We start from the raw sequence: 23,411 nt of genomic DNA, 5'->3' as shown, positions 1-23,411 counted from the left end.
AGAACGATTTTGTGGGTTTCAACTCACTTTGCGCGTAATGAATACAAATATAAGGCTCATAAGGCCCATACGGAGACATACAGGCGGCCGCCTATCCCTCGTTTTATTTTCCAGTGGGACGGGAAAGGAAAGTAATAGTAGTAGTTCGGAGAACCGTCCGTCAAGTGCCATAAGATGTATTGCGCAGTATCGATGTAGATATATTTCCTATACTGAAATGTATGCTACTTTTTGCCCTAATTACTCGTGCTCGCTTAACGTCAGTCCTGGATGCCCCTATCCAAGTCGTGACCAATCGATTGTGCTCGACAGTAATGCACTTAAGGCAATTTATAAAACACGTTTTATCATTGGCTGTGAACTCCTCATTTTCGAGTATCATCTCATGGTTTTCGTTTGTGAGAACTGTTTTCGCTAAATAACCCAGGTGGTATTTTCCTTTATTTTTATTTTTTTCCCACAGTCTCCCCCATTTCCATGATTTCGCATTAACTGCTCTTAAGAAATTACTTTCTTTTACAAGTACTGCCTCAAGTCAAATGGTTCAAATGGCTCTGAGCACTATGGGACATAACTTCTGAGGTCATCAGTCCCCTAGAACTTAGAACTGCTTAAACCTAACTAATCTAAGGACATCACACACATGCATGCCCGAGCCAGGATTCGAATGTGCAACCGTAGCGGCCTTAAATCATCGAATATTCTGTATTTGTCACCTTTTCTGGGGACCAGTAAAGAAGTGTGGTGCATTTTCCTTAAGATGTCTGTAATACTAAGGAGCGAAATGTTGGTGAAATACAACGATCTTTGTATAAGCACATTCAGATACGAATGGACATCACTTAAGAGTTTTCGTATGTCCATTGATATAGTAAACACTCTTGAATCCATCATTTTTCTGCACGTTCATCACTGTGTGAGCATGTTTTATTGCTGTCAACAGGAAAATTCACATATTCTCCTGTCTCCATTTGTACCCGGCTTTTTCATCCATATTCTGGGTGTACATCTACGTGCAATAAGTAATAAAGATTTTTGTAGAAGAATATTTGTATTTTTATTCCTTACCCTACCAGCTTTAACTTGATTGCTTTATCATTCAGTGAGGTTAAAATTCCCCCGTACCGCCAAAGTATCTATAAAATCTTCGCAGGCGCGTCTGTTCTTGTTCTTCCAAAAGTCTATCCAGAAAATAACTTCCATCAACACAATGTTGTCAAAGCGAGTCCTTATATAGGGTGAACATTAATAAAACCGGCAAACTGCAGGTACGGATGCCTGGCTGGAAATGGAGGAAAAAAGGTCCTATGAAAATGTTTCAGGAAATGAGTAGTTGCCGTGGTAGATGCTGCTGACGAATGACAGCTCCTCTGACCACGTGGTTTGGGTTCCTTGCATGTTACAGGGTGTGCGTTTGACGCAGTCAGCTGTAGGCAGCAGAATGCTCTGTTATTCATGACGGGAACAAGCCGGGATGGTGTTTGTGTGCGACTAAGCAGGTGGAAACGATCGAGAGGCAGCACGGCTGTACCAAAACAAGTACCCTGAGAACCACCAACAACATCACACGATATTTCCAACCCTTTTTGGCTGTTTATGTAATTATGTGTCTTTTCAGGCGGGTAAACGTGCCTGGAGGTGTCAGACGGTACACACATCAAATTTCGAGGTCTGTGTTGTCTAGTGTATTTAGACGAACCCTAGGAATAGCTCTAGACAAATCGCGTACCAACACCTGCGTTCCCAAGGAGGCCCATTTCAACATATATTGTAACCTAAATGCAGTGCTACCGCACACTATATTCCAGGACGAATAGTTGTAATTGCATGAAGACCGTCCATTCATGGGCAGATGCTCATAGGACCTCTTGTGCTCCATTTCCAGCAGGAATCTGTACCTGCAGTACTTCGTTTATTCTTCATCCTGTAAACACTAAAGCTCATTGATTATCGGGTGGCTGTAATGTATTATAATGTTTATCACATCACAGGTCGGCCTGCTGACTTCAGAAATCTCAAAAAAATCGGTCTATGCCCACTAATATTTATACGAAGTCTAACCCGAAGACCACCTAGCAAAGGTGACACCAATTATTAACTTTCTCGCATGTTGATAACACAGACTACTTATCAACAGCAGCTATCAAAGCTTATTATATAGCATGAAGATCCAAGATCCAAGATCATTACATTCGAGGCACTTAGTGTGTTGTAAACGTCTCGCTCAGTTCCGCTGTTTTCTGTGTGTGTGGAGATATTCAAGTTATAATATTAGAGCCTGTTTAACCGTAACACTCGTGGCCACTCCATACACACAGCGTTTGTTTATTTGATACCCTAGCAGGTTGTGCGGTGGCTCAGACAGACACGTGTCATCAGCTGTAGTGCAAGGAGAAATTCAATTGGGCTATACATGTGTCATTCACTTCTTCCTACAGCTAGGTATCGGCAGTCTACACTCTGCCAGCAGGATGGCAAGATGGCTGGAGGCTTTAGCGGCAACACGGAAGGCTGCGATCTGGGGCAAAGTGTTGCCTGCCACAGCAGATGTCCCATGACATGTGGCACTGTGAGGGTAGGGCATAGAATGCCACATTATTTATTTTTCATTACATAAAAATTCACTTATTCCCATCCTATCCTAGAGCACAGACACTCATTGGTAAATGCTGAAACATGGAACCATAGGATATTGGCGTAATTTACACGTCAGCTGCAAACTCATAACGTCTGACTTACTTTGGGTAGGCAGGTTTTGATTGTGGTAGCCAGTTTGAATAGCAATGTTCACTAATAAGGTGACATTCTTAGGTCAAATATTAATGTAATTAAGATAAGGCTATCGTGGAAAACCATCCCAGGTAATACATTATAGCCACTAAGGTAAGGGGAAACATATACAGTGTCCCTCTGGGGTCTTAATTAACGGTCATTAAGATAGATAATAAATTATGCTGAAGTGTAGATGACAAGTCTGGAAAACCATGCAGGCTGTGGCACCTCACCCAGCCTATAGGGCCATACCCCATATCACAATTTTGAATTTCTTGCCATTTATATGGAAGACAGACTGCGCCAAATGTCCCTTCTTTACCTTCACTGAAAAATGTTATAAACACAACTCCTTTTATCTTAAGTTTTGCTTCCGATATCAGGTGCAAACTCGTACCTGCATCTCTGGTACCTCCACCTTCCGTAAATCTGAGCTGACCATAATCTACTACAACCTAAATTTTCTTTTCGTTTCATCTGTAAATTATTCTTGTTGACGTCTTCCATATGCGATCTGTTGAGCTGATTATGAAATAGTTTTTATACACTTGCCATCATCGGGATTGTATGGATGACATTTGTCCAAAGTTCTGACGGCATCAATTCAGTCTAATAAATTCTATACACAACAGCACAAAAGAATGTTACGATGAACACTCTGTATATGTTTCCAAATTTTGGACTCCATTTGTATCGAGGATGAGGTACATGCAAGGTGACTATCTGCTTTCACTGCTCTGGTTTTTTTAATAAAGTTCACCAACCTGCAGCTTCCTGTAGGTGTTCCCTCTTCCGGAAAAAGCAGTAGGTCGTTGTTCCTTTGCTTTTTCTGGTAAGGAGCTGATAGTATTTAAATGTGGAATTCTTTCTCTTTTTAGGCTGCTGCTCGTGTTTATGATACCAGAACACGAGAAACTGTGAACTACAACTTTTATCAATCATCTGCTTAACAATTCACACGTAATTTCATAAGTTCTCTCTCTAATTACTAGTAACTGATCAGGAATGTGCTTACTCTTTTACTTTTCTATGCGTAATCCTTTATAAAACTGAAATACACCCGATTGTACCAGACCACGTGTTTGGGACTGATGACTCACGTTCCGGACTGCTTATGCAGCGAAACGACTTTCCTTTGGCGCATAGTATAGGCGGGACCTGAACAAACCCAAAGTGCTTCGTTTGCCTTTCCGTTTCACATTTGTTACTGTGTTCGCTTATTATTATGACTTTTAATATAAGCAGGTGATTTCCTGCTATTTAGGGATGCCTCTAGCTGAATGTCAAAGAAATTTAACCATAGCGGTCTTTCCTGGGAAAGGGGTGCCCGTTGTACCATCGCCTAGTAGTACCTTACATTATTTATTATGTAATGTGCATGATGCTACAAGCTCAGCTTATCCGAGGAGAGAATCTTCGAGCTACTAATGATGGCGGGTAAAACAATAAATACTCGTATTACACATCCCCTTCCTCCTGAGATTTCCTAAAACTGGGATGTCCTCGAAGGCAACGCTCGATTTGGATGTAAGTAAACTAGATCCGTTTTGAATAAAGTTAAAAACAAGCGTATCACAAGCTGTGCTGTTCCACAAATTTTGATATTAGTTTTGCAAAGATAAGTTTGTTTTGCATACGTCCATTTTAATATTTATAGAAAATTTTCAATAGTCCTTTGTTTATAATGAGTAAGTCACTACTGCATTAATGATCTTGCAATAAGATAATTTATAGCTCTCAGTATATCGTATAGCCTTAACGATATATCCCTGAATAATTAAAATTGGCCGTATCTGCTATTACCAATAACACCAGGTTATCTCGATCGCATAAGCCAAGTAATAAAATTTGTACAGTTGGAATTATGCAGTTCTCGTAAGTTGTCTGCAATCTCTTGTTAACCTACTATTTCATTTAATTACATACATTTAATCTCTGATAGAAATGTACAATAGGAGTTCATACTGGTTTGACTAGAGGATGTTCCTTTTCTTTCTTTAGGCATATAACTGCGATTGAAAGATCTGTTGAGAGGACACTTTTGAGGCTTTTGTTCCGTTAAGTATGATGTAATAGTTCGTTATAAACACATTGTTTCATTCGGTAGTAACAGCTGTTATTCCTATTCCAGTCGAGTGTAATTGCTGTCGTCACGAACAAAACAATGCTACTGGAGCTATATTCATGTGCTACCGACGTTTCTATAATGTTATAATGTCAACTGCCATCAGTTAGTATCATACAAACCAGAGAGGGCTGATTGTATTTCTCATTGTTAGCCCCTTACTTCCGTTGCTATTATTTCAGCCAAGACCGTAACATTACCTTGTACACTTCGTTTAATGTGGCTCCTTACTTAAATATTATATGTACTGCGTTTATGTCTTGAAAACTATACGCACTACGTTTGTGTCATGTGTGAGATCTCCCAATTTTTAGTGTTGTACTTCACATATGACAATAATACGTCTGCTTCATTGTATAAATCACTGGTGTAAACCAACTCGTCTATAGACACTATTTCTTGTTCCGCATTAATAACTGGCCGACTTATACATCGCCTAATACATCTCCTTCATCACCCTTCATATTGATCCGCTTTCCATTTACCTAATAATTACCCTTTATTAACTACTAACCTCAGTGACAGGATCATCCCATGCCTATCAAAGAGCAATAATTCATTTCGGCGGAACCATTTCACCTTATTAGCTCATTTCTTAACAGTGTAATATGTATCAATGAAGTATTGACACATCCTTATCCTCCACCCCATAGAAATTCATCATGTGCACTTATCTTGTTTAGTCGAGTTTTCTTCTAATACTACTTTCTTATGTTATTATACAACATATTTTATTCGTTGTATTTCATTATGAACGTCCTTATCTCTGCTACGCTGCTTAACATATCTTCAAAAATTATTAATAATCAACAGTAGTTTTAATACTTTTTCAAGAAAAGTATCCTACAGTGGGGTTTGAGGAAAATTCCTGGTATTTCAGTTGCATAGTATATGTCTATTTCTTAACACAAAAATAAAGACATGTCCGAAAGAACAGACACCACTCACATAAGCTTACGTAAATAGTGAAGGCTAATATGTTCATTCAGTACAGGGTTCTCCTCACCCGATCTCTTGCGGGACTTTGTGTAATGCGAAGAGCCTAAAGCTCGGGTAGTCTGCGGAAAATGGGACTTTATATTGCGTGGAGAGGTTCTTAGGGGACTCCTTGTAGTTGTGTCTATCAACGTTTCCTACGTATTCACCTAATAAGTTCAGCCTCGAGTGCCGAGCGGGAAGGTTGTTAGTTTATCGCCTCACCAAAGTGTCGAACGCGCCTTTGCTTTTTATCTCAGTCTTGTTTGTGTCTTTGTGTGTATTGCATCGTTGTTTCGTCCTAAGCATTAATTGCTGTGTGTGTTAGTTAACAACGGTGTAGTTCGCTCACAATGTCCGCCATGGATTTCAAATGTGTTCCCAGGAAAGTTACTGTCAGCTTTAGTTTTCTTAAATCCAGGCATTCCCTGCAGCCCGGATCTTTGGAGATCCATGATTGGCTCGTTGAGACAATTTATGCAACATCTGATAACGTTTCTACTGTCTATTTTGATCCTGATAACTATGTCCTTTTCGTAAACTCTTTGGATCTGCTACAAGTATATAGCTTGCTTTTGCGTCATGGTTCTCAAGTTCTCTTCGAACATCGTTATGGTTCCCTAAGTATGCTGATTCTTGATAACTCGGAGAATGATTATATCATTGTCCGAAAGGTAAGTCTCCCACCGGAAGTTGACTCAGTTTACTTAACCTTTTGTTGCCTGACGGTACGCAGAAGTTCCCCTTAAGTTCTTAGTCTCAAAAGTTTCCCTCACTGTGGGTATCTGTCCTTCATCATTTCTCGGTTGTTGGTTTTGTAAACCTAGTCTAATAAGGACAATAGCTATCGTTTTGCTTTTTATTTAAGAACTGAGCAAGATCTCTACACTGGCGCTGCCTTAGGAAGATATGGAGTCCCTCTCTCTATGCAGTATCGGAAGCTGCAGTTAAATCTACAACGGTACGAACATTCTCAAACAGTCGTGAAACTCTGCGTCTGATGAACCTGTGAGAAGGAAGACAACCTTGACGTTTTTACTTTACAACCTTAAAAGAACTGTTGCCAGAACTTGAGTATCGTAGGTTATCGAGTCAGCCGGACTTGATGCCTGGAATATTCCTGCGGGCGTGAGTGGAACTTTGGTCGTGAATGAAGAACCACCAGGCCGTCGACCAGTGAAGACCCCCAGGACGGTGATGTAAGCGGGGGCCACCTGGCCTGGGCGCCAGTCTCCTTCTACTGCTACTCCTACGCTTAGTTCCGTGCTACTAGTAGGCTTCCTCATTGCTCGTTGCTGTCGAACGCTACTCCAAGTTGTAAACAGTCAGCTCTACCGGCATACATTCAGAGTATACTGACGCCAGTCCGTGTGAAGCCTCTTCTGAAGGCCAGCCAGTGCTGTAACAAGTTGTAGACAGTTTAGTAGTTCTTTAGAACAAGTTGAGTACAATATATGCATTTGAACTGAATTTGTGTGAACGAATGTTTGGCTTGTCTGTCCAGATTCCCAAGGCCACAGATCTTTTGGCCACCTTCCACCCATTTAAATTTAGCAACGAGCGCATAACGTTTGCAGACGCACAATGCAGGAACTACATTTAACAGACATTAATTAAAATCCTACCAGTACTGAAGTCTCGTTCATAGGTTTCATTTCAGATCTGTAGCGGAGTTTTCTTGCTCTGTGAACTATTGTCCTGCCTCTTCTTAGATAATATTCACACTGAATTGAGCATTGTCACTCTGTTTTCAGAAACATTTTAATATCATTCGTTAAAATTCGAGTAAATATCCATATTTGAAAATAAAGTCACATTTAACTTTCCAGAAAGTTTTCTAGTACTCCGGTTAAGGAAGTTACTGGAAAGCCGATTTCTAGTAATTTCACGAATTTACCCGAATTTACCCCTACATTTCGTTCCTTAGCGGCACCGTCTTTGACTAATAATCAAAATGTTGTCGGTCCAGGTTAGAACATGGCAACTACTTGAATTCAGAATAAAAATCATCAGGAATGGCGGCCGCAGACTTCCGGCGTAAGAAGTCAACATCGTTCAGCAAAAGGAGTTACCAAAGGCCGTCGGGGAACGGTCATAGGTTGACCGCATGTTCTTTCCCCTGGAGTGGGGAAGAATCAGGAATGATGATCAACGGCATGAGTATACAAGAGGCAATAAATACACATAATTTGAATCCTGAAGACATGTCACCTGTACGTAAAAAGAAAAGTCATGACAATCTCTCCATTGGGAAGATTCCGGACTAATTTCCCAGGGACCGCCGAATGGGACGACACCATGAGAAATGGACTGAAATGTCAGAAATTAGAATTTGGTAGGGAAGCAAGAATATCTTAAAAGGGTAATGCTACGGCCCAGTCTAAATACACTGGCAGCCAGTGCAATGAAACGGAGAGAAGACAAGATTTGTAGTCGGATGAGTATAGGGTAATATCAACAGCAGCAGAAAAAGGCATAACGGAGGAAGTATTCCCTGAATATGAAGGTAGGGAACACAGTGAGTTACTGTCTACAGAGAAGTGATATGGTTGTCCTCATGAAGATCGACAGCAAACCTACACCTACAGCAATGGTTGAAGTATGGATGTTGACGTCGCAAGCTGTAGGTGAAGAGAGAGAGACAGAGAGAGAGAGAGAGAGAGAAAGTATTTGAGGATATCCAACACGTAATTCAGTACGCAAGGTGACGTGAAATTCTAATAATCAGGGTTACTGGAATGCGTTTTAAGGGGATGGAATGGAAGAAACGGTTGCGAGAAGTATGGCGCCGTGGTAGGAATGAGAGAGAACCAATTCTCAGAGAGTTTGGCAATGAATTTCAACTATATATTTGAATACAGATCAAAATTTTGTAATTAGGAAGATCGGACTCACGTTTAAAACAGCAGTCAGGAAGAAGAAATGTACAAACGAGTGGGATACGCAAATACTAAGGAATGAAGAGATATGATTGAAGTCCTAAGAGTGTGAAGACACTGCGATTGTGAATAGCAGATTGTCACTGGGCAAGAGACGTTTACTACAATTAAACACAGGTCTGAATTTGAGGAATAAATTTCTGGGAAGGTACGTTAGGAGCACAGCGTTGCTTGGTAGCGAAACAATGTAAAATCGGGACAGAAGAGAATCGAAACATTTGAGGTGTTGAGCTAAAGAAGATTGTTAAAAAGTGAATGTAAAGAATGATAATGATCTCCGCAGAAGCAGAGTGCAAAGAATTATGAGGAAAACATTGACAAGAAGCAGAGACAGGCTGATAAAACATCTGTTAAGAGATCAGGGAATAGCTTCCGTGTTGTTTGAAGGAGGTGAAGGAGGTAAAACCTGTAGAGAAGGATGGGGATTTTAATACATCCAGTAAATAATGGAGGGCGTAGGTTGTAAGTGCTGCTCTGTAGTGAAAAGGATACAGGAGAGAAATTCCTGGCGAGCCACATCAGACCAGTCAGAACAGTGATGACTGAAAAAAAAATTCACTTTGGTAAATCTGTTGTAAATTTCCTATAGTTGTTTTATTATTACTAACTGATTATCAGCTGTTCTTGGTAAGTTATAACAAAAGTTTTTTACCATAAGCAACTGAAGTAATGCCATAGTTCATTCAATCGCAGGCAAGTATTCATTTTCCTGCACTAACGTTCTTCTAAGAAGATATTTTAGGTCGAGATTGTAATATCTTATCCTCTCAAGTGGGCAAATGGTTGATAGGAAGCAGCGTTTTTCTCTGATAAAGAAATCAAATTATTTGCTTTCCTTCCGTATGCGATACACAAACTTTGACACTGATTTCCAGTCTCAGACAGTTTGCACAGACGAAGGACGCCTAAACGGCGTTCATCACATTGCACTGATAGCAGTTGAACGAAGGAACATTACAATTACAGTTGGTCCATCGTGCAGCCTGTCGAGCGGTAGCGTTGTTTGGTCCTTTTTGTAGATGCCGTGTTTGTTAAGCAACCAAATTCTCAGAAGCTTATTTCATAGTTTTCCAACGGTTAACCTGGGCAAGAGACACCGAAGACGTTTTACGGAAAGCTCATAACTGTTTTATCTATAAAACGACTGTAAGAAGTATGTTTTTGGACAAGACGATGTTTGCATGTTGAGCGCTATTGAAATGATCCTCACAAATACAAACTACTGAGGCATTCGTAGCTACTGAGGTTTTCGTAGCCAGGTGTTGACTTATTGACAGTTGGCTTTTGTGCCGGGCTATTGGGCCGATGTTTGTTTAACGATATTGTAAGGCCTGCCATTAGGAATGGAGATGAATTTACGAAAATGTCAATCACTCATGCTGGTGAAGCGTAAGAAAAATTAGCTCCCGAAACAAAATTCTGCCTTAGAGTCTCATAAGCATTACTGGACGGGTGGAACAGATTATGTTTCCATTCTAAAACGTGTGACCACTTGGGCACAGAGGAACCGTCACGTAGACATCATATATGAATTTCAGTTGTATACATAATCATTAAATATTCCTCTATTTATTTCGTTGTTCAAAATTTAGACAATCTCAGTTTTCAGAATAAGAGACAATATAATTCCAAAGTAAACTAGAGACTAACTGGCAATACGATATGAATTAAAAACAGTAGTACTGAAGAGACGAGACTGAATGAGTAGTTTTGGTTCAGTAATTTATTTTAAATATGAGTTGACAAAATTAATGGTGTTGAAATAAGAGAGGCTATGGGCTAGGTCAACCGTGAACTAATAATGAAAGATACCACGAAGAAGCTTTTGTAGACCATATCATAGGACGGCTGATATGGCTGATTGTTCGCATGAAGTATTGGTGTATTACTGCTCGGTGTGAACTTGTTGTGGACCCAGGAGGGGACCTACTTGCGTGTCGGTGAATATTGATTTCTACAGCGTGTTATTAAAGGGGTAATAGATAAACGATTGATAAGTCGGATCTCTCAGAGAAAGGTGAGTGGTCAAGGCATCAAATATTACGTGCAAAGCTAACAGTTCGCAGTATATATTTCAGTAAGCAGTGTTACCGGGGTCTAATATTTACAAATATGGTTCTGGAGATATAAGAAGTGGATTCACGATATGAGTGTCCCATAAAATAGCGGTCTATGCAGCTAATAAAGGTGGTGTATCGTAGAAAAGATAATGGAGTGATAGGCTCGTACACTTTACTACTTCCAAACAGTTTCTGAAAGAGAGTGGCAAACCTGGCAGTTTTATGCGGTACTTTAGATTATCACATCCACCGTGGTATCTTATATAGGGTTTAAGAGGAGCGCAGACGTCGACACCAGCATTTCCACTTCTGCTGGTCATGTAGGTTAGCAGGATACTGGCCGGCGGGATGGTTGCGACTCTCCTGCGTGGCTCACGGGTATATGAAGAACGACTCAGAAGCGTGGATGGAGCAGCTAGATCCACAACTGATTTTTAAATTTAATCTTGAAGCACAGTCAGCTTCTACTGGAAAAAAAAACATGTGTTTCATATGATTTCCGATCCGGTGTCTCTGCAACAGTGCAGTACATTTGCATTTATGTGTTCCACTTACCTCATAGTAGTGGAATCCACTACTTATCACACAGTAATAACGCTTTTGCTCTTTACACGCGTCGACTTGCGCATATGAGTCAGAGTTGCGCTGCCTTGATCTCGAGCAGCGTCTTCCTTTTTGATAATGTCTAATATGGCTCTCCTCAGAGCCGCCTTTTGCTCGTCGGATGACCCCAAAGCGCTACCAACCACGCTACGAAGAACGTCGCTTTTCTCGTCTTCGTCATGTATGTTTGCGTTTGAGCTTCCCTTGCTCACGATCGTGAGTTGCTTGGGAGGCTGCTTGTTGATAATCACGTGTTCTTTGACACTTCTGGGACTCCTCCTGTTCCTTAGAAGAGAACCAGCTTCGACATTTGCAAGTGCACTGACACCTGGAAGCAAGACATGAAGCTATGAAGAATCAGTTGCAAATATTATGGTCGTAAAAGTATAAACTATGGCATCTGCTGCTTGAGGTGTACAGTTTAATGATAATCGAAGCCAAGGTTGATGTAATGGTACTATGTAACTGAAATAAACGTTATTCCATAAAGACTTAATGCATTTATGATTATCGAGTGAAAATAACTCCTCAGCAGTAAGATCCTATTACGAAAAAGTGCAATACAAAACGGACAATAGTGAAGCAAACCTCGTAACATCGTCGACATGGCAGCAGGAACAGCTCAGCATAGTGCCGACGTGCTGTTCTTCCATTGCATTCAGTGAATTGACACTAGAGGTGAAAATCAGCCCAATCTACGTTAGCAGAACTGTTGAAGTTAGCTTCCTCTCCCAGATAAGTAGCCCCGAGATGATGTCAACAGTAAGTACCCTGAGAGGACGGAGCTGTTTTCTTTCCCAAAAACACACTTAGCAAATACCGTCGACATTTCCGATTTCTCGCGTAAGTTATCAGTGCTTTGTACGTAAACATAAATAACGGAAATAGTTTAAACAAAATGTTGTTTATCTGTAATGAGACAGAGACCACTCAACTCTCATATCAAAAAAATACAGATGATATTCTTAAGGAACCTCCAAACATCTGACGGAGGAATTCGCTTTTACCCCGCATAAATATCTGACAGCCGAAAGGGAATCCAAAATAAATAATAGAGTTTTAGCCAAAAACGTACGCTTTCCAAAAGAAGACAAAATAACGTTAAATGATGATAAATGTGATCGCTTACACACATTTCTTTAGATTAGTATCTTGTGACAATACCTATCGACTCACTAAATGTTCTGATGTCGCCGTAGTTACACTCCTGACAAAGAAGTGATCTTCGAAAGATTTAATTTTAATTACGAGATGACACAGCTAAAAATCGATTGCTGAGTTAATTGTTCTACAAACAGAAATGTTTCACTAAACTTTTCTTCTTACTACTCCTGCCCTTTGGAGAAGAATTGTTTCATGCGTCAATAACCCATTTTAAAATGCTTTTAGGTAAATTGAAATCTATCTTCGCAGACTTCAGTTTTATATCTCATTTCCGTCTTTGGATAGGAGATCGTGGATTTTCTTTTTCTCCCACTTTCTGTCTTTCTCCTCCTCCCCAACTTCCGTCTCCTCCTCTGTGCGTATCTTCCTCCAACTTCTCTCTGCCTATTTCCTCCTCGTCGTCACACTGTCAATCTCCTGTTCCTCCACTGTAATCTGCCTTGTGCCTCTCTTCCCCTCCCCCCCCCCTCTATTTTCCACCTGTGTGTCCTACTCCTCCTAGTCCTTCCATTTTCTTTGTCCATATCCTCCTGCCCTTTCTCTAGTCACCTCGTCCATTTCCCTCCCTGTTTCCATACACTGCAACCCCACTTACTTTTCTACCTTCCCAGTGCACCTCCCCACCTCCCTCTTGATTCCTAACTTCCAGCTCCTCCCCATCTCTCTGATAATGTACTCCTCCTCTCATTCTCTGACCACCATCTATTCCCCTCTCTCTATCATTCCCTTTCAACGTCCTCTGTTCAGCTCCTCCTCCCTTCTCTCAGTCCTTCTACTCCCTCAGTTTCTCTCCATCTCATCATTTCACCTCGATTTCTCTAGCACTTCTTCACCCTTGTCTGTCTCTCCTGTCCCTCTTGAAACTCTCTCTCTGAACTTCTCCTATTCCCACCTCGACCTATCCATTACGTCCTCTCCCATTCCTCTGTCCATTTCATCCTCCCTCTTCCATTATCCACCTTCTCCTCCTGTCTCTCTGCTTCCAGCTTTTCTGACCAACGCATATATCCCTGGAACACGTGTCCCTAGGTAACATATTTGTGATATCAGGGGTTCCCAACAGTTTTCATCTAATCCCTAACGCTATAGGATCTAGGTGGGACTTACTTCCAATGTTGCTCTTTCCACATGGTAAGTAGTCAGTGTACAGTTTGACGGAAATCGATCCAGAAGTTGAAATGTTGAACTTACACGTACACACATTTGTTCCACAATTTTTGTATATATGAATAATGATAACCCAAAAAATCAGCACTGCCCACCTCAACTTTGGATCTTGGCTGGTATCGTTGCAGGCACTGACACGGCAACGAAAGGATGTAAGTAGAGCAAACGCGCATCAGGAAAACACCCTCTCGAAGATATGGAATGCTAGTGAGAAATTTCATTAAGGTAAGTGACTTTCACAAAGGGCAAATTATTATTAAGTGGAGCCTGTGAGTGAGTATCTCAAAAATGGCGAAGCTGGTAGAATGATCATATGTTACTGTCGTGAATATCTACGGAAAGAGGTAGAGGGTCGGTGAAATATTTACTAGACGCTAAATGGTTAGACGTCCTCGACTCAGTTTCGGAGGCCTGTCTGCTATGGAAAGTAGCATAGATGGTGACCTGTGGCATCTCTGCCGAAAGAATATAATTCTGGAGAGTACGCACAAGCGTTTCAGAAAACGCCATTCATCGTACATTGTTGCACATTGAGCTCTGCGGCAGACCAACCCTACATGTTCACATGTTGACGCAACGACATCGTCAGTTGCAACTGAAATGGAAACGGGACCATGATTCGACCATTGATCAATGGAAAAGCTTCGGCTCTTTGGATGAATCAATGGTCTTCGCTACAAACGCTCGAAACGTGCGTCACGCTGCGGAAGCGGACTGGTGGGAGCAATATTAAGCTTTTGCAGATATTCTCCTGCCCTTGCTTGCGACCTGTGCTAGTAACCGATGACACGCTGACAGCTGCGAACCACCTGCATCCATTCATACTTGATGTCTACCCCGATGGCGACGTCATATTTAAGTGGTATAACTATCCGTGTCTCGGAGCCAGAATCATGCTACAGTGGTATGAGGCGCATTACAGTGAACTCACGTTGATGTGTCGGCAACTAAATTCGCCTTAAGTAAAGCCTATGGAACCCGTTTCGTTAGCTATCGGCGCTATCATCGCGTACTCAAAACAGCGACCCGTTATTTGCGCGAAGTATTTGAACTGTTCGTAAGGCTTTAATGCTGCGCACCTCCTCAAACCTACCAGCAAACTGTCTGATCCCCGATTCACAGAATCAGTGGTGCATTTCGTTCAAAGCTATTAAGGAGTTGTTCGTGATGTTTTGGCTCACCAGTTTATTTAAATTGGTTCCTAATTAAGCTGCAATGCTCTCTGATGACCTGTTTCATATTTATTAAGGTAAATGGTACTGAGAGAAATCCATAATCTAGTTTTTGTATGTTCTTTTCGTTTGTACAATAATCAATTTAGATTTTAGAAGTTAGGTACAAATAGTTGGAATCACCCAACTAGTTTCTGAGATTCGGGACCGCACTGGCCCTGGATCGAATTTGTTTGTCCGATTAACGACTGTGGCTGATGTGCCTGCCAGCTCGGGTGTGGTTTTGCAGTAGCGACGATATCTTCCACGACTGCCACAACGCGTCGCGCTCAACTTACATGTCCGTAGAAGAGACATTGAAACCGGTCTCCGTGAGGCTCCATTGTACTCAGTGGTAACAGAGGAATAAAAGCTGAGTGGGCTACCTGCTTCGCTACAGACGTTCTCCTATTACAGACGTGATAATCACTGATAGCATTTGGAACTTTCTTGATCTCATGTCATCACCATGACATATTTAGGCCTACTAAATAAAGTATCACGGTACCAGCAGACATCTTCTAACCATAATGACGACAGGAGTTGTCGAAGAGCAGAGCTTCCAATCAATTATGATACGACAAGAAGGTCGTGAAGCATTTACCCAAGAATATCGGTGTGATAACCACCTTGCCATATTGGCTATGAAGCTGGATTTCCAGGAACCACAGAACATGTGGCACCAACGAGGTCATGAAGGTCTAATGGCAAGGAGCCTGTTGTATATGTCTATTATGGCTACCTCAATACTGGAATTAGACTCTAATCACCAAATGTGTAGTGTTTTTTATAGTGATGATAATGACGAAAACTATGATCACGGTGCCGTTGATAGCGCCAACGACGGTAAGAGAGGTTTATCGATGATTGGTAAGTGGGATAGGAGGCTGAGGGTGAAGTCTGTAAACCATTAATAAGTATTGGTAGAGAAGAAATATCTAGATTTCCGCTTCAGTTCGAGATACACGTTACAAATGCAAGTAGTCTACGAACAATTTCGGCCGTAGATTGTCAACCTTTGGTTAGCTGCTGTTTCCATACTGTTCGTGGATTACACATTTCGTAAATTATGTACAAATTTTTGCCGTTACATTTGCCAGTAAGACTGTTATTCTTTTATTATTCGACATTCTTTTGAAGTGCCAACTAACGGACTACAGACGTGATATAAATAGACACATAAAATATATGGTCACCAAGTGTCGGCGAGAGAAAACGTACATAAAAGTCAGGAAAATGCGCAAGCTTTCGAAACCATAGGCTGCTTATTTTAGCAGGACGCTTCAAGAGAACAGAAAAAGGATGATGAAAGGAACTGGCTAGGTTCAGAAATTGGGAGGCGCTATGGGAAACCGTCCAGAAGCATAAGTTAATGCCGAATTATTGCACAGGATGAAAAGGAAAGACTACCTGCTGGGGGCTGCCCCGCCTGAGATTTAAAAACTAGACAGGTCTAAGGTGGAAGATAGGATAATATGGAAGGAAGAGATTAGTGAAAAACCATCGTGGAAGAGTAGATAAGTAAATTAGACGTGGTACACAGCTGAAGGGAGAAAGAGGGAGGAAGCTAATAGACAGGACAGAAAAAAGAACATGTAGGAAATTAAAAGGAAGTGATGGAAAGGAAAATATACTGAAAAGAAATGCTGATGCCACACAAATTAAACAAAATTTAATCCACTGGAGGGCGAGAACCAAGAACATTGTATTACAGTTCTTACCTGTGGAGTCCTGAGAAACTGGTGTCAGGAACGAGAATCCAGATGGCTTGTGTAGTGAAACAAGCACCAAGGTACAACTGTCATGTTACAGAACAAGCTCAGCAACAGGAATTGTGTGTTGCCGGTATAATCAAGTTTCCATCCCCATTCATCCTGATAACTTGGTGGTAGTCACGGCAATGTAAAAGGCGAGAACTAATATGATTGCCTCGAATGCCAAGGCCGTATGGGTAGGAAAAGTTGACACGGAAAAGACTGCAGCTGTCACAATGTAATTTATGTTGTTTGTGTGTAAGTTTAATGTGAACGTAAGTGTGTAGCTGACCGTCGATGCGGATGACGTCAACATCAATGAAGGTTGCATAGACTGGGAATAGGATCATGTGAAATTTAATTCGGAGTATTAAGTTAGAGACACCAAATATTTTAACATGTTATGTACATGAATTCATGGTGAGGTTGAGACGCTAGAATTTTTGGAATCTTTAAACATATTCTCCATATAAAATCTTAAATGGCGTTACTCGGATTCCTGTTAACACTTTCCTTGATGCTGACCTCATCCTTATGTCGGATACAAGCTTCTTTACACAGTAAACCTACAAACGAACAATAGTAATTACATTCTGAGGATTGTCATCCTATCTATGCGAAACATTCCCTCATTTTCAATATTGACATTGGAGGTAAGCACACTTATTCAGATGCAGAATTTACAACATTAGACTATCCTCAACCTCAGCGTGGACGTAATTATCTCAGCTGCCAAGTTCAAAAGCAGATTGCCCATGTCAACATATCCAAATCAAATACTACTGATCACTCTGAAAGCAACTTGGAAATAAACATCTCTTCATTCAATACTATCCTGGTTTTGAATCTATTAATCAGCTACTTGCGCAAGGCAATGACTTTTTTTTAAATCCGGCCCAGAAATGAGGTCCATTCTGTCTCAAATTAAGCCCATCACACAGAGAATAGCTTTCCCTCGCTCCCACCCCCCCCCCCCCCCCCATCGTCCCCATAACTTTGCACTGTCCTGGTCGAACCCCGTGCTCCACCTGCACGCACTTCCCAACCATATGGCTCTTGCCTCTGTGACTATCCCACTGAAAGACTTGTCCTATGCACTCCTACCAGCACCCATGCCAGCCCCATACCTGTCAAAATTTATAGTAGAGTGCCAGCCGTTACGTACAAATTGCTCGGCCTTCTACATTGATATGACTACCACCAAGTTATGACGTACAGCAGTGATTGGCCACAGTCAGTGGGTGTACACTGGCAAAACAGCATATCCTGGTGCAGAGCGTGCTATACAACGTGACATTCGTTACCCATGCGGTGATTTCACTACACAAGTCATCTGGGTTCTCCCTCATTACACCAATCAGAACTCAGCAGGTACAAACTTGTGTTAAACATGTAGCTGGTTCTTGTCGTCCACCACGCCTAAATTTACGTTAATTTATTTGGTGTTAGCAATTACTATTAGTAACAATTCTTTTTCGTCCCACCCTGTAAGTATTCTATAACTTTTATTTTCTGAGCTGTCTTTTCCTTGCCTCCACTTCCATCACCGGTGCACCACGAGTAATGCACTGATTTTTCAACCCTAATTAACTCTCGCACAGTGTTTGTTCGGTAACCTTTTAGTTGTATTTTTTCCTGGCTTCCACCTTTCAGTTCCACCGTTTTAAAAACTCGGGTGCTGTAATTTCCAACAATCAATCTTTCCTTGTCATCACAGGACGTATGTCTCAACGAATCCACGGTTCAAATCAAATTCTCTGTGGCTCAATCTCTTTCCTAAACCTGGCAGTCTTTATATTCATCCCAGTTCTGTTTTTTCACCCTTTCCCTTCAACCTTTCAGCCAGAAGAAGGAGCCTCTGGCTCTGAAATCTTGCACATTTCAATGACATTCACACATGTTTTCTCCTACTACAGCTTGGTGAGCACACTTTTTTATCCGTGCCGCTACATTATTTTCTGTAATTTATTACAGGTTTAGATATACGAATATACAAATGAGCAGCAGTCATGGGCATATACAATGTTTAGTGCATTTCATCGCTTCTGTGTAAGAATGTTGAAGACTAGATGGTTAAATCAAATAACTGATAAGGAGGCACTGAATAGAACTAGGAAAATAGAAATTTATGTATCAACATAACTAACACAAAAAGAAAAATAGAGTAAATGAAACAATCTCTCAAGAAGTCTCTGAAACTACTTCCATAAAAATAAGGAATCCAAGCATATTAGGTATTCTCCCTATACTTCAGCAAAGTAGCAGCTCTACTGTTTGTATCTGTGCTTAGATAAGGATAATCGAAGTCTTCCAGTAATTAATGTTAACTTCATTTATCGAACATAATTTCAAGCGTCATTTTGAGGTACATCACACGTTCTCTAATCTATTTTACTTCTTATATGGAGACAAATTATTTCATAAGTAGATTAAAACTGTGTGCCCGACCGAGACTCGAACTCGGGACCTTTGCCTTTCGCGGGCAAGTGCTCTACCAACTGAGCTACCGAAGCACGACTCACGACCGGTACTCACAGCTTTACTTCTGCCAGTATCCGTCTCCTACCTTCCAAATTTTACAGAAGCACTTCTGCGAAACATGCAGAACTAGCACTCCTGAAAGAAAGGATACTGCGGAGACATGGCTTAGCCACAGCCTGGGGGATGTTTCCAGAATGAGATTTTCACTCTGCAGCGGAGTGTGCGCTGATATGAAACTTCCTGGCAGATTAAAACTGTGTGCCCGACCGAGACTCGAACTCGGGACCTTTGCCTTTCGCGGGCAAGTGCTCTACCAACTGAGCTACCGAAGCACGACTCACGACCGGTACTCACAGCTTTACTTCTGCCAGTATCCGTCTCGCAGAAGAGCTTCTGTAAAGTGATCATCAGAATTAACAACTTTGAAAAGCCAATTGCGATAGCAACAAACGATATTTCAGACGATATTATTGCACTGCTGTTATTATCCCTGAAAGTTACTTCTCTGTATCTATTTTATTTCTTGATTTATTACATTTTCCACATCTTTTCATTATGCAAATGTTTGTCAGAAGATCGGAGCTCCACAATAACACAGCAAATGAAAGCAACATGAATACCTTACATCTTATCATACATCTGTATTTATTTGGTGAATCAGTTACTATTTTTGCCAGATATGTATTTAACTATTGATTATAACTGCTATTACAAAATCATGGAAAATGTTTCAGTTGCATGTGTTAACTGACACCATTGTTGAGAAAAGTGCAAAAAACGCTTATGTCAAGCAGTTCGAGTTTTTTAACAGTATAAACAACGGTGTGTTGTCATTTAATGTGGGTACACTTGTGCAGGAATGCTGCCTGATTTATGTATCAACAAACTATTATTTACGTTTATTGTAAGTTCTCTGAGTACAACCAAATGTTTATAACAGGTTTTTATTTATATTTTGTTGTAATGTATTAGTTTAATGTAAGGTTGAATACGAAGTTAAGAACAAAATCTTTTTGGATGGGACTTTGCTATCATTATCTCAGCGGAATTTCACTGCATTGGATAAGGTTATTTTCTAACTCGGTTTTACTTTTCAATCACCTGAGGTAAACTTTCATGAGTAAAGGTTATTCAACACAATTCTCTGCGCCATGTCCAACAATTGCAGACTTTAGAATGGAAGCATTTTTACTAACTTATTTATCTTTTACTTTACCTTTCTGTGCATCTTATTAATTGGTAATTCAAGCAAATATATCGACTACTTCACTGCCGACAGTTTCACAATATTATTAGCAGTGAGTTAGCTGCTGGCCATGTATGACTGCATCGAGGAATACTTTTTAGTCAGAGTCATGTATACCTCAGATCCCATCACTCCGAGTAACTGCAGGTAAAGTCGCAATTCGTTTGTTCGTATGGGCTGAGTAGTGGAAAACCGTTGGATAACGTCACAATTGAAAGCGAACGATTTTGAGAGTGAAATATCACACTAAAGTAGCTTTTAATGTACAGAATAGCTAAGGTAGATGAACGTTTTATACCTAATGTCTGCTGTTCATGAAACATCCTAAATTTTGGACACGATTAGGAGGAAGCGCTGCTACTTTTCTTACGCAAAATAGCGACGTTTTGAAGAGTTGAACATCTTTCACCTGCCATTTGCGTTCCTAATGCCCTAAGTTCTCGAAATATCCTCAATTCAGAATTTGATTCGAAGCAACCGAGTTTTGATAGTGAGACGTCACATCAATACAGCTTTTGATGCAACAGATAGCTAGACCTTGAAGACATGAACTTTTCGAAAGTTAATATACGTAACTAGGAGCAGCTGTTTGTGAAATGTTTCAGTTCTTCCTCAGATCCAAGTCAAGTTTTTCATTATTTTCTAATAACTATTTGATTATTTTCTAATAATTAATATTACATTATTTTCCAATAATTATTATTTATTCTAATAATTAATTATTATTTTTTAATTATTTTCTAATAATGAAATATATTTCATTAAGTTAGACGTCAAGCAGGTCACCTTAGTTCCTCATAAGTCCATTTCCCACTGTACGTTTGGCTATGTAATTTGGGACATAAAATCATTGCAGAATTTTTCGTTAAATCAGTAATTAAGTTTCACTTAGCTACACTGATTACCGCTAAACTAGGTCTCACACTGGTCAAATTGATATCGCAGTGGCCCATTTTCTGCTCTTCGTTTGGCGCGTCTTGTTTTCGCTCTGCTGAAACCTTTGACCAAGAAAAAAACGGAACGGTTGATAGGACATATCTTGAAGCATCAAGGAAGAGTAAGTTTGGTAATGGCGGGAAGGGATGGGTGGGGAGGGGGCGAGGGGGGACCGTAGAGGGAGATATAGGCATGAAAATAGCAGCAGGTCCTAATGGTTTTAGGCTACAGCAGATGCTGGAAGATGAATAGGCTGGTTCAGAACAGCCTACCATGGAATTCAATATAAAAACAGTCTTAGGACTAAAGACTTGACTTACAACAGTAGTTGTTACTGTCTAAGGTATATGGCCGGTATACAGGAAGCGTAAAACCTGCAGACCAGGTGAAAGAAGTCAGATCTTCCTCACTGTCACACAAAATCAGTTCCCTACAGAGACGCAGCATTATTTTGAGTGCTTCAACCGTAAGTACCATACACATTTAGTTATTACTCGTTTGCTGTTCTCTGTATGATCCACGTTATTAAAAAGACATCGTTTTAATATTTAATTAGAAGCACACATCGTATATAAGTAATATTTGGTTAGGAGGTAACATAAGCATATCTCTACCACTGCCTGAACGCCTTCCTCTTTTGTTCAGAACGTGATATCGAAGATAAATTCATTTCCACACCTACTTCCACTGTTAAATGGAACGACAGAAGAAGATTATTAAGAAATAATATGAAGTGAATCACAAGTTATCAACATTATATTCGTATGAAATATATTCATATTTATCTATTGTTGCTACAGGTGAGAGGCCTTTTTAACCGCACTTTTCTTCAACAATCAGAGTGTGGTTTTTGTGACGTGGCAATGAGAAACTGACGAAGGCCTTTGTAGGTTACTTTTGCAATCGATAACGAACATTTCTGTAATCTAGTATAGTGCAACATTGTCAGCTCTTCGAAAGTCAGTCCAAAGTAAGTTTAAAACAGCATGTCCTTAGCTGTCCTGCATTACCACATGTCCCTCATAGAACTTGGTAACATTGCCCACTTTCAATTCCCGATGTCCTCTGGGGAAGAGATCCGCTAGTCGGTGTTTCATGGCAATAACCGATTCCGATCTCCTTGCCTTTCAATTTGGGCATTTTCCGAAGTTATTTTTCCGATGCTTTGCAGAGCTAACATTCTTTATTTTAGCGTTTAGTCCGTCCATTTAAGGCTCCGTTGTACTCAAGTTTTGGCAAATGTTAAATTTTATGTTTTGTTACACTTTGCAGGGGAATGTCCCTCCTATCACCGCACTGACAGTTACCTGCAGCCATCGGTCCTTGGACGTGCATTAGAACGTTGAGCGTCCCGAGTTTCTGGCGTCACAGCGTTGAAACAGCACGTTGCGGAGGGAGTCCATCGCAACATGTAGAGCAATATCTAGCTTTCCAGGTCTTCAGAAAGCGTCTTTGAAAGTAGGCCAACGACGTGCAATGACGGCACCTGGGTCACAACTACATGTACGTCTACAGACGCCACACTGGTTTTCAGCTGAGGCCCTTATTCGCTCCGTCTTAAGCTGTAGCTTACGTCCTACGAATGTGTGGCGTTACAAAGCACCAGAAAATTGATCATTTTAACATTCCGTCGCTTATTAGTACAATTTTTTGTGATGAAATGAGGGGAAACGTCGTAAAAGTGGATGAGTAATTCTCGAATTTTTAACTTGGTTGTTATGAAAGTATGCTCTTTCTAGGCAAAGGAACATTCAGGGTGCATCAAAACCACATTTTTCGTGCTACGTTTTATTATAATTAAAAGCTAGTTGAGAACGTATCTCTGATGAAAGCTTTTAAAACATAGTATCATTCAAGAAAAATGCGTCGTAGTGTAATTAACAGAGACGCCAGGTAGCAAAATGATGTGTGGTAAGTTACAGGATCCTGTCGCACTGCAGCCCAAAATGTTTTCCACTCACCTTTGTGTATTTAAATA

At 40.6% G+C, this 23,411-nt stretch overlaps 1 protein-coding gene across 2 annotated transcripts in view; it reads right to left on the bottom strand.

The window, feature by feature from the left end:
- Positions 1 to 10,539: 10,539 nt before the first annotated feature.
- The window catches only part of LOC126281574 (uncharacterized), a 47,937-nt gene continuing 35,065 nt past the window's right edge, over positions 10,540 to 23,411 (bottom strand). Inside the window, exons 3-4 of one of the 2 annotated variants that reach the window (XM_049980651.1) lie at positions 11,427 to 11,802; positions 10,540 to 11,338 (exon numbers count right to left, since the gene is read on the bottom strand). In XM_049980651.1, the coding sequence (XP_049836608.1) occupies positions 11,453 to 11,802 (350 nt within the window). In that variant the 3' untranslated portion in view covers positions 10,540 to 11,338; positions 11,427 to 11,452. The remainder of the gene's footprint in view (positions 11,339 to 11,426; positions 11,803 to 23,411) is intronic. The other variant, XM_049980650.1, reaches the window with a different exon arrangement.

The sequence above is a fragment of the Schistocerca gregaria genome, chromosome 7, assembly GCF_023897955.1.
Source record: "Schistocerca gregaria isolate iqSchGreg1 chromosome 7, iqSchGreg1.2, whole genome shotgun sequence".
Taxonomy (NCBI): Eukaryota; Metazoa; Arthropoda; class Insecta; order Orthoptera; family Acrididae; genus Schistocerca; species Schistocerca gregaria.
The sequence above is the reverse complement of the archived record's forward strand: the minus strand, read 5'-3'. Positions and strand labels throughout refer to the sequence as shown.